The sequence below is a fragment of the Pholcus phalangioides genome, unplaced genomic scaffold (genome assembly GCF_987345545.1).
Source record: "Pholcus phalangioides strain wild (caught in Gottingen) unplaced genomic scaffold, Ppha-v1.0 ptg000004l_1, whole genome shotgun sequence".
NCBI lineage: Eukaryota > Metazoa > Arthropoda > Arachnida > Araneae > Pholcidae > Pholcus > Pholcus phalangioides.
In genome coordinates, this window is record NW_028301597.1 from 29,277,311 (window position 1) to 29,290,081 (window position 12,771).

Below are 12,771 nucleotides of genomic sequence, written 5' to 3' on the forward strand. Positions count from 1 at the left end.
TCCCAGGAACCCATCTTTCGTTTCTTCATCAGTCATTATACGGAACACGTTTTGATTAAAAAGAAAGCGTTCCACACACTTTGTGACGGATTCCCCCCCCCCTCTCCCAAAATTTCACTCTTATGTCGCTAAAGAAATTTCACTTCAACTAATAAACCTAATGGTTTCATTTACGTGAGTGTGCGTGTGTATGCCATGAAACACGGGGTGGTAAATTTTGAGGGTAAGCGTAAGCTTTCTGATGAAAATATAGGTTACCTTAACTTGAACCTCCCTCATATTGGGTTGGCGTTAGAGCGCATAAAATATTAGACTGGAAAGTAACCGAACGGAGACCCAGTCTATATTCCAGGGGATAATAATTAATAAATCATTTTGAATCATCAATATATAAATCATGAAAAATTTAGAAATCGTCAATAATTCACATTTTTACCGATTTTGAATTATCAATCAATAAGCACATTGGCGGAACATCTTCTCCTTTTATTGACAATGTTAGTAGTACATGAATCTCAGCTCTCCACTCATCTCGCTAGACAGATTAACAGAATATTCACTGCTTATGGTGATGTGAATGAATTCCATGAATTCACGCCATTGATCGGATCTATGAGAAACGGCGCATGACATCATTTGTCGAAAATCACTTTTTCTATTCCAATACTTTTCAACGTTGAGGAAAAGAGTCACTTATGCGTAGCTGAGTTTATCTTCTTAGAGTCACTATTAACTGCTAGGGTGTTCGTGTATCGTTCTCGATTTCTTTGCGATCATGATCGCGTCTATGGAGAAGCTCCCCCACTCACGTGGCTGCCCCCGCCTCATTTGCGGATGTACAGTCAGGATCCGACTGGTTTTTTGCTCCATTAACTTCCGACAACCATGATCTGCTTGTTATGAAATAGGTGTAGGTTCTTTTCAATTAAACACACAAGCTTTTTCAATTTGACGTTGACAGGGCTTTTCGGCGTTTCTTTCTTCAAAAGATTAATGTGAACTTCCGCCACTAGTCCGAAATATACATGATTATTTGAGGGCAGATAGTGACAAAATGCCATAGCGAACCTTTACAACTGCAAAGATAACGGTCATTCTGAGAATGGTATTCCAAACCTAAATACGTACCTAGGAAAAGGGCCATGTTCTGTTAATGTAATATTTTTCTCTCTACCAAACTTGCCCAACGTATTTGCCGTTGGAGCTTATAGGCGTGGCATCCTTGCTCATATTTCCATCCCACTGACTTTGCCATGACGAGAGCAGATATATCCTCAGAATTCCACGGGCTCAATTTCCACATGACTGCGTGGCATTTTCATAGAGAAAGAAATAATATTCTTATATTATTTCTTTCGTAAATTCAAAATTTTAGTAGATTCAAAAATTCTAGAACCGGGGGGGGCTGAAGCTGTTTGAGCCACTCTCCCCAAATAGACTTTACGAGGGCTGAGCCCCCCAAATAATGTAACGCACCTCTTGCGTAAGGGCTTGAATCCCGTATATACGGGACAACCTTCAGTTCCCTCGATATTTTCTCCATTTCGGCACCTTTATCTGGAACTATCCGTTAATTATTTTTCGTTCATCGAATCTGATTTTTTATTAGTTCTCAGAAAATTTATTTCATAAGGTCCTGATTTTAATTGGTTTTAAAATTATTTCTACCACCAATTTAAAAAAAATTTCAGTTGTAAATTAACAAAAGTAACGAAAATTTCAATTTAATTGTTTTTTTTTGTATGGATGTTTTCAGCACCTGTATATTTTTAATGTGTGAATTTTTGGATGCTGATTCGCCGGTTCCACAGAATATATAAAGTTGTGGTTGTAGGGGGCCCCCGGAATTTATCATGACGCCCTTACCAGACGCGGGGGTAAGAGTGCCCCTGTTCATGTTTCTAGTATAATAGTTATTGATTTTGACTATTACTGCGAGTAACTAGCGAGGAATCTGAATCAATGTCTGTCGTGAATGTTGAATCATTAGTTAACGCTAATTGAGTCTGATGCTTGTTGTGCTAATGGTGTAGTCCTTTCTCAAGTGTTCTGATGATCGTTTTCGCTTGAATTGACAGAAATTGGGAACGGATAATTCGTTTCTTCCAAGTATTTTTCAGATTGGGATCTATCGATGCGAAATGATGAGTGTATTGGCACACCTGACGAAGTAATGTAAAAGATCACCAAAAACCCTCGCCACAACTGCTAAATTTATTTTTGGTGATGTGAAATCTTTTTCAGATATATTAACAGTGGGCCGTGTTCTGTGGGAGAGTTTTTACCCTGGACCATACTTGATTGGGTAGGTTGACTTCTGGTCCTACCTCAGATGTTCGTCGTTTAACTGAAAACTGGTGATAAAGTTTGGCCTGAAAATGCGTATGCTGCAATGCCAAACACAGTCAAACTCGATCACATCATTACTCGATTGGATCACATCAGATTCTACGAAATTGTTCGTTATTACGCAAACATTTTTGACATGTGTATTCTTTTCCCGTGAAATACATTTTAGCAGACTTACTGCAACACTATTTTTCACCAATTCTTATTTATAAGCAATGTTTGTCAACTTCGCCAACAATTGACAACAAGTTTGAGAATCGGCGATGACATTAAATCTCAATTTTCAGTGTTTTCTCGTTCAAATACGAGATATTTTTCGTTAATAATGGTTTTAAAAAGGTTAGCCTCGTGGTAATAACTAACAATTTCTTGGAATCTGATGCGATACAATTAAGTAATGATGTGATCGAGTTTGTGTTTTGCATTGTAGTATTACGCCTTTATTAACGAAAAATATATATCTCGTATTTGATCGAAAACAAACTGAAAATTGAGATTTAATGTCATCGCCGATTCTCACCAAACTTGTTGGCGAAGTTGACGAACATTGCTTATAAATAAGAATTGGTGAAAAATATAGTGTTGCAGTAAGTCTGCTAAAATGTATTTCACGGGAAAAAAATTTACATGTCAAAAATGGGAAATTCATCTACTACTTCACCAAACACCAATTCTGGCCATATCGCTATATTGCAATTTACTGCCATTAGTGAGATGGGTTGGAAGTGAAGGCGCTGTCTATCGGTGGTCGCCTCGAGTTCGTTAGGGAAAATATCTTATCTATATCCTCCCTTGGGTTTGAACCCGGGACCCTGACAACAACCTTCACGATGGTAGACGCCATATTCATCTATCGCCATATATATTCATTATTGCACAATTTAGAAATTTTTCAAATTTCATCTCAGATTCTATTGAAGATTAGGAATTTTGGTGGGGGGTTCACTGAAAAAAAACTGCTAAAGCTCGAAAGCCGTTAACCTAGCTAATCTGCAGATTAACTGATTTGATACCTAAATAATCTGTAGAATAACTGATTTCTGTATACTTTAGCGGTAACATATATACTGGAATGTTTTGTGTATTGGTCGTGTCAATGATTAAGTCCGCGTGTCACACATGTAGTATTTTCTCTCTTCAACGTTATGGTATAAACAGAACGACAGAGTATTCTCTGAATGTGATTAGCTCTAGGCTTGAGAATTCCTTGGGGAAAACGTCTCGAAACGGAAACAAGTGAAGAAAATTCTGTTATATCCGAGATGATAGCATTTTCATCTATGTTATAATCTATAGGTCCATTAACATTATGGGGCGCGGTAGCCCAGGTCGATAAGATACTCGCCTAAAGTACCAAACGATGTTTAGAGGTGTCGCGAGTTCGATACCCGGTTTGTACTTGTCAGAAAACTTTCCTGACACAGGAATACAACAGAAACGGCGACATGACTACAGAAAAAATTGCTGCCGCAGGAAGTCCTCCATCGAAGGGTTAGCGCACCAACCTCTCGATGAGTATAAAAAATAAGCCTGCCGTTCGGAATCGGCAAAAAATTGTAGGTCCCGTTCTAATTAGCCCTGGTGTGCAGAAAATGACCGTGGTGTGACAAAAATGATCAAATGATAAAACCATTAACATTATTCTCTAGGGATCTGCCTGAACCACCAATTAGTGACGTTATAGCCGTATTAAAGTAAATATATTTCCACAAAACATACAGCAGCACAAATTCCAATGCTTTGCTGAATTACTCGGCGCAAAGATAATTTTTGTAATACGTGCGCTTATCTAATGTTAGACACATAAATCGTCAAGTTGATTCAGGTTCATTAACTCTAATGTAATTGTCGCGGAACATCACTGTCATCCAAACTGAGGAGTAACGCGATGCAAGTAACCGAAACCGATGATCCCGAATAATAAACCCAAAAGCATCGTATATCCCAACATCGTATATCTACCGCTTTAAGCGGAACATCGATTCAAGCAAATAGTTCACAACATCGTTAGTGTCTCAGACGTCAAATAGTTTACAAAAGTTTACTGGTAATTATCATTAAGTACAGTTCAAGGAATGCATAAGATGAAGCTATCTATTTATTCAGCCCCTTTACGATCACGGACGAAATATTTCGTCCAAACGCGCGTGGTATAAATTCAATCCAATCCAGTTTTTTGTTTTATTTCCTCTCCTCATCGCGAAGCCTTGTTGTAACCCCTATGAGCCAATGTTTTTCCGTCTCGTGTTTTCTATACTGCTGTTAGTGATCCTCTCCGCTAAATATAATGTATCTTTCTACTATACACATCTGTGTAAAAGCGAAATAACATCTAGGGTGAAAAGAAATCTTCATACGCTTATCTATTATGCTGTTTTTCCTTTCCCCCTTTTCTTCGTGTGGTTAGGTTAGGAGAAAGTTATCAGATTTATCACCGATTCGTAAAATAGAAATCACAAATTTTGTGCCAAAACCTTGTACGTGAAGGGTTTAAAGCACTGCACAGCTCCTATACCAATAGTCGGATAGATACCTAAATAAGTACACAAGATGGGTTCATCGATTCTGCTATAAAAATAGATTGAGAGAATTTTATGCCTGTGAATTATCTACATCTATCCTGGAATCTAATATTTTCTAGAAGAAATTGCTGTCAGTGGTCTTCAGTCGTGCGACTACAGCAAGAATCGTAACATGCGCTGAAACTTTCTCGCCATCTCAGCTAGGTGCCTCGATCCTACCTTTTTTTAAATGCAGGATGGTGCTTGACGTCATGATGTTGGGAAAAGTTTTGAGTCAACATCTGACTAATGATTGAGTAATCGGTTGCATTTCCTCCATTCATCAATGTTACATTTGGCCATTGGATATGCCGACAAGATGTGTATCGTGGAACAATTGCTATATCCGAAGAACTAAAACATTGTATCACACGTGCAAAACATCGACTGTTGATCACTCCCTGTGCACGATTGAGCATACAGTTGATCGCATTCAGATGGCATAAATGTTCAATAGCAAACATTGAGTAGTTCGCTGAAAGTTACGGAATATGAAATTGTATATTTTATTCTATTTCTGTGCTTAAAGAAAACTATCGGGTGCTTTTTAAACTCTTTTTAAGAGGAACAATTCATTTTACTGATTCGCAGTAGGAATGGCATGGATTACATCCACTGGATAAAACCAGGCCAACGAGTCTTCCATTTAATGCGCATCGTGACATTAGTTTTATCACTGCAGTCAATAGATGTCCCTATGTAGTTTTTTTTTTAATGATTAGGCGTCACATTGAATAGAAAATTTAGCTTTTCCACCCTCGAAGCGTCCGCTTTTGATTGTTCAAGGCGTCTTTGCCAGGATAGATTCATAGTAGAAATCAAAGGCTCGAAAAACGCGTCATTTTACTTTCTTCCAGTTTTGCGCAGGTGCGAGTGCTCCTCAACCCTTTCAGTAACGATCAACCCTGAAAATATATATGCTATCCTTTATTATACAGGGTGTCCCACAAATTCGTAAAGTTTGAAAATTCATAAAAACTGAAGGAATTGGTATGTTTGAGTGCAGTTTGCGAAAAAGTTTTTCTCGATGTTCTTTTTGGCGCAGAAAAAATTCTAGCTTTTGTCAATAGAGGGCAACTTACAAAAAGTAAATCGCTGGAAATATACAAGTCAGTCCCATAAAATTAAAGGTGTACAATTAACAGTTAATTTGTAAATTTTCCTGTTACTGGCGCCTAAATAAGGGTTTCATAGTGATGTTGAGTAAAGCACTATTGATGAAGTTATACCTCAGCCACAAATAGTTGATTGAAGCTTCACGAACGATTCGGACTCCGAAGAGACGTTTAAGTTCAATCACTCCTGTCGGACTTTTATAGCAAGCCTTCTATCGACAAAAATTAGTTCGAATTTCTCTATAACTAACACTATTCCTCCATTTTCTTAATTTTTAAACTACTGTATTTACAAATTTATGGGAGACACTATATAGTACATACAGAGGGGGGATATAATTATAAACACATTACTCAGACCAATGTAGCGCCTGTTCAGGCGGACGTATTTCGTTGAAACTAGATATATACGCTATAAGGACCATGGAGAAAAAGAAAACTGCAATAAAAAGCGCTAATTTTTCACCTGATGTTTGAAAGTTGAACTATTTTTTTTAACTGTAGCTTATTTTCCCCCGTGGTACATATATTATAACCTATATACCAAGTTTCAACGAAATACGTCCGCCTAAACCAGCACTACATTAATCACGCCCCCCCCCCAGAATATCAGTGACACATCTTTGTCAGAACCAAGATCATGAAGTGAAATATTATACGTTCATATTTTACCAGCTTTTTAACGAATCTTCCTTGATTGAGGTGCTACTCTCTATAGCAAGTAAAGAAATCCGACTCGTTAACAATTCCGTAAAAATCGAAAAGTTGAACATTACTGGATCCATAGCTTGCTTTGTTTTGTTATAAGTAATCTGCGAACCTTTGCGCTAAAATAAAGCGAGAACCTTCAGAAATAGGGATCACAGTTAAGCATTACGTACAAACAATATCATTATAGCGAATCCGTCTCGGGAAAACGACCAATGCTGCCTAAGTAAGTCGTAAAAACTCAATTATTACTCCGGTACCATAAATATCCGAATAAAAGCCGCTTTCTGTTCACTAACAATATTTATGGACTAACAGCAGTCGTAAAAGTAAGATATAACGGGTTGTGAGATAAAACTCGCCGATGAAAGGATGCTAACATTACCTTGTATTGTACGGGTTGTGTGTCCATCCTTTCAGAAATATTTTCCACGAGAAAACTCGCGGAACTAAAATACGGCATTATGTGTTTGAACTGCAAAAGTTTCGGAGTTTTAAAATGTCACCGAGAGAATTTTGTAGAACTATGATGTCTGGTAGTTTTAAATATTCTTTAGACTAGATTTCTGTTTTCTCATAACAATCCTAAACGACTAGCGAACTACTGCATTCAAAAAAGGAATTAACTTCCATTCTTTCCATATGGAATGATTAAATTCATTCTGAATAATATTGATCTAAATTCAGGGTTATTTTTCAAAATTATGTGGGTGGTTATTAATGTTTTTAATTTTCAGTGATAGCTCGTGATGTAATAGACTTTTGTACTAGTGGAAATAATTTAATTTAGAATATTTGATTTTTTTTTCCCCCAAAAACTTTGAGTATTTATAATAAAACGTGAGTAAGAAATTTTCAATAAAGAGAATTTACGCTAAATTTCAGAATCCGTACCAACTACATTCGTTGCACTAACAGAAACACCCAGATTTCTTTCGCAAATGCTAATATAGTATTGCTCGTATAATCTAAACACTGCAATCTGAAAAAGTATATCGGTATAAGAAAGTTTATTCAACGTAAAATGAACCGTCACGTAGCTGCGTACCGAACAATACTTGTAGAAAAATCGTTGCTTTATGACGACTAATGCGGACCTATGTCGAGTCCACCTCGAAAGCCGAAAAGGTTGAAATTTAATCGCCATAACGGTTAGGCCAAAACATACGTTATCGGAAATCGGAGGACTTTGAGAAAAAATTCATGATGATTAAAATTCAGTCATTTCTGTTTTAACTTTTTTGCATTATTTTCGGCCGTGATTAACCCTTTTAAGAGACATTGTTGCGATTCATCTCTTTAGAAGCATTTTATTTTACTATTAACAGGCAGAGATATTTTGTCGATATCTCAATGAAGACACTTCCTGTGTACCCCTTAGTCTACAGTTGCTGAAGATCAAAAGAAAGCCTTCATTGAAAAAGATGTATTTTTTAAGGGGAATTCATTGATTTATGCGGCGCCGCTGAAAGGGTTAAACACCTTGTCTCCTTCTGGTTTAAAATTTTTTAATCTTCTGTTTTTCTCTTCGGGATGAAGTTACGTTAACTTAAGAATATCCAATCGATGTGTTTTACACATTCTCGCCATTACACATCTTCAATTTTGAAATAAGTTTAATTTCGATCAGCCTTGAAACTGTTATTAATATTCAAGAATCATCATTAGCTTTTAAAGAATGAAGAATATCAAATATGAAGTTAACTTTTTCACTTATAATTTGCATATTTTAAATCACACTTTGAATTTTTTTTCCTTTTTAATTTTTTGTAGACGTCATCGAATACGTATTCAAACTATCTTCAATTTTCCAAAATAAAACATTCTCGAATACCCCATTGTAATTGAATATTGCAATTTTTGTTTATTTCGAAGATTTAGAGTTTTTGAAGAGAAGCCTTGTCCTCAATTACATTTCCAATGCAAATTTTTACGTTTGCTATTGAATTAGGGATGTGGAAGAATAGGTGTGCCATGCGTGTTTTACTCTCTTGTGTTGAGGATCGATTTCTCTTGCACAGTATATACGTTGACTAAAAGTCTAAGGGGAAAGAGAATCGATCATTTCAGTTTTATTGCATGGTCACGGATCATACAAAGTACACCCTCGAGAGGCGTAAAAGCATCATTCTGTTCAATGTCTCGACGAATTCCAGTCTAACTTGTTTTCTACTTTAATATGCAGAAATTCGTATGCATGACAGTTCATAATCATGCGTGAATTTTACAAGCTTTCGAAGCAGGCATACTTAACGTTTCGTGTTCAAATCTCAAAACATTATCTGAAAAAAAATTAAATTTTAAATTTCGATATATTTATGTGATTGAGTTTTCTGGTTTCAAAAATGCTTACCCATTCCTTTCACATCGCTTACTTAGGGCCGAAGTGCGGCTAATTCGTGAAGTAGCAGAGTTTTGCTGCAGTCCGACTTTTAGAAATGATTCAAGCTTTGGCCATCCAATTCGTAAAGCGGCTGAAGATAACTGGCCAAAGTTCGATGTGCTGATGTAAGATGGTCTGGTAGGCTTCGTTCGACTAGCACGCCAAGTCGCGTAGGATGTCTCATCGCGAATACACTAATATCCTCACGAAAAGGAGCACCATAGCAATATCCATGTTTGATTACTTTGGTACAGTCTCTCGTATCAGTCGCCAGAGTTCAATATCGCCGTGTGAGGAGGACTTTACATGCCCGTTCGAGAAACTTGAAATAGCATATGCCCGAATCCGTATTTTATAATACGAACATCGGGATTGTGATTGAAAAGAATGCATGTCCATTCAACATTTTTACATGCTTTGGGCAATCAATTAGTCCAGCCCTGACATGGACCTCCATGTTTTTAATTTAATTTCTGATGCCATTTACTGAGATTTTTCGTTTTAGTAAACTCTTTAATTCTTTAATTAGAAAATATACTTATTGGAACGCATCGCAGCTTTCCAGCCCAACGCGGCACTACAGCAGAACTTCTTATCTGTACTAACAAAGCCCGAAAATCAGTACTTGTGGAAATCAAATATAACCAGTGGGGAAATTATATTATATAGAGCGAAAAATCTTAATTCATACATATATTGTTTTACACTAAGGGTGCTAAACATTTAGAAGAGTGCGGACCACTTCATTGGTTTGAAAACGTTGAGGGCCACTCAAGTGATCTGAAGCAGCACAGCAGGTCACTCAAGTGATCTGAAGCGCAGGTCACTCAAGTGATCTGTTAATGTGTCGCACGTTACTCAAATGATCTAGAATGTGCTACGTGTCACTTAAGTGATGTTGAATTACAGCGCAGATCACCTCAGTGGCTCCCGGTGCATTCATAAGTTATTTAATGCTCTAGAACTGTGTTCACTGACCACTCAGAGTGGAACTGCACAGTGGGTTGTTTAAGTAATTTGTTAAATGTGCCGCTTAGTTTTACAAAATTACATTTGAGGTCGCAGGCTACGTACAATGACTCCAAGGGCCACATTTGACCCGCGGGCCGAGTATGCATGCCTTACACGAATAACTTATAAACATCGGACGAATAACAAGAATAAGAATGTTGTATTTTATGTTGCCGAAATTTTAACTTATCAGTTAGACTAAGAGTACTTTATATAAATACATTACGGGAAATGTTAAGTACAACTCTAATACGTATATATATGGAATAATTTGCACCCGAAATTGTGAGAAATGTTTTAATGTACCCGAAAGAGCTGTAAAGCTTAATATTATAAATGAAATTAGTACAACATGCACTTCCCAGTAAATGGGACTATAAATGTCAGTTTCGTGCGTTGTCATGAAATAACTCGCTTATAGAAATTTCCTAAAATATCTTATGCCCGTCACTAACAGATGTTCACCTAAGAAATGCCAAGGAGCCAGGAGAAGTATAAGGAACGAGGCAATCCCAACATCCTATCGATTGCCGTTTTAATAGGGCATCATATGTTGCCCAAAATAGACCTCCGAATCCATTGACGCTAGCCTCATTCATCAGTTGGCGGTGTCATGAGAAAATAATGAGCCGCAAACACGCGCGGTATCCTCGCTGATAAAACGAAGAAATTATCTCAATTCTTGTGAACGTTTGCCATTTTTCGTCTCGTAAAATATACCTTACCGTGCCACTCACTAGAGTATATTTACACTCAATACAAATATTGGTTCAGTTCATGAATATATAAGACTGAATAAATAAAACCCAGAAATGACCGTGAATGCTGGAAAATTATGCCTCATCTCTGAAAATTTAATGTTCCAGAATGACGTCAAACGTCGATTTTCTCGAAAGATTTCGTTTTCTCATGAAATAAATGACAAGCTATTTCAATATGGATGCACGTAAAACATGTTTCTTCTGAAATTCCCTAATTACATTTCTCATAAGTTGGTTCCTGTCACGAATAACATAATTCAGGGCTCATAAAGAAAGCATGTCAATTCCAAAACCAACGATAAAGGCCACTCAGACCTTTCTTGAAAGTTGTTTCTTGGCATATATAGTATTACTGTAAAGAAACTAAACAACAGGGGTGTGTGTCGGTATTCCAATTTGTGTTGTGCCGTTGCTAGTGAATGCGAAGAACGGAGCTATGCGTTCAAGATACTCAATGACTAAGTAGGATCGTGAACATGCCGTAATTAGACTATCATTTTTTGATGAATTGTGTACAGGATGTCCAATAAAGTTGTAAATAGTTAAAAAATTCATAAAAATTGAAGGAATTGGTGTATCGGTTTGCAAAAAAGTTATTATCGCGGAGGGGAATGCTTTTTTTTGGCGCAGAAATAAAAGTGAAGGGCGCTGCAGGAAAGCAAATCACTGGAAATATGTAGTTTTATAAGATGCAGGGTTGTGTAATTAACAGCTCGTGTCTGAATTGCCCTGTTACTGGCGCTTACATGAGGTTTTCAATATAACATCGGTGGAAAACGCACTATTAGTGCTGTTTCATCTCCAAGAATCGCCGGCTGAAGCCTTACGAAAGTTTCAAACACAAGTGATTGAAGAAAGGTTCAGATCCGGCTGAACTAGCATGTAGCATGCCTATATCGACAAAATATTAAGTTTTTTCTAACCAAAAAAATCCCTCTTAATAAAAATAACTTTTTGCAAACCACATTAAAATTTTCCAATTTCCGAATTTGAGATGCCCTGAATTTTGGAATATATTAACTATTTTTGGATTTTTTCCCATGTTCTAGCGGTTACTTAAATGCAATAATGTTGTGATATGTCATCTCTTGATACATTTACATTTTTCTTTCCTTTTTTCAGTTAGCGAGAAAGAAATCAAGCAGTGGTAAGTTTTATACTTTATATAATGTATTGCAGCATGACATAACCCACGTGTGTAACGTCCTCCTCCAAATACTCATGTAACTTTGATTTCAGTATCCTGGTTTAACCGTACATTTTGTACAACATTCCAGTCGGAGAAAATATGACCAGACTGCGTCGATACCAATCTATCTTGCATTCCAATAGTACCGATTTGTTCAAATTCTCACGAGATATATCGTGGTTCTTTTACTTCAACTCCAGTAATAGCAGAAAGCGCCCTAGTGGCGTTGTGGTAAGATGCTCTTCTACCACCGTGAATGTTGCTGTCACGGTCCCCGGTTCAAACCCGTGGTAGGATGTAGATATTTTCCCTAACGAGCTTGAGGCACCACCGATAGACAGCGTTCATTTCCAACCCATCTCATTAATGGCAGTGAATTGCAATATAGCCAAAGTTTGTGTTTGAAGTAGTAATAGCAGAAATGACCTTTTCCACATTATCTTGGAGTGCGCCTTTCTTACTCTCCAGACACACAAATATCAGTCAAAATTCCTACTCAAATTCTGCTCAAACAACTTTGCCCTCTTCGCTCAAGAACCCCACAGAAAAATTATGCTTCGCTCTGTATTCGCGGGTGCGGTAGCCCAGGTTAAGATACTTTCCTAAAGTACCAAAGGATGTTTAGAGGCGTCGCGACTTCGATAGCCGGTTTGTTCTTGTCAGAAACTTTCCTGACGCCGCGACACAACAAACG

At 37.3% G+C, this 12,771-nt stretch overlaps 1 protein-coding gene across 1 annotated transcript in view; it reads left to right on the forward strand.

Annotated features, from left to right (window-relative positions):
• The window catches only part of LOC149087056 (frequenin-1-like), a 68,680-nt gene that overhangs the window by 38,267 nt on the left and 17,642 nt on the right, over nt 1–12,771 (forward strand). The window contains exon 2 of the mRNA XM_089231281.1: nt 12,011–12,035. Within this exon, the coding sequence (XP_089087407.1) occupies nt 12,011–12,035 (25 nt within the window). The remainder of the gene's footprint in view (nt 1–12,010; nt 12,036–12,771) is intronic.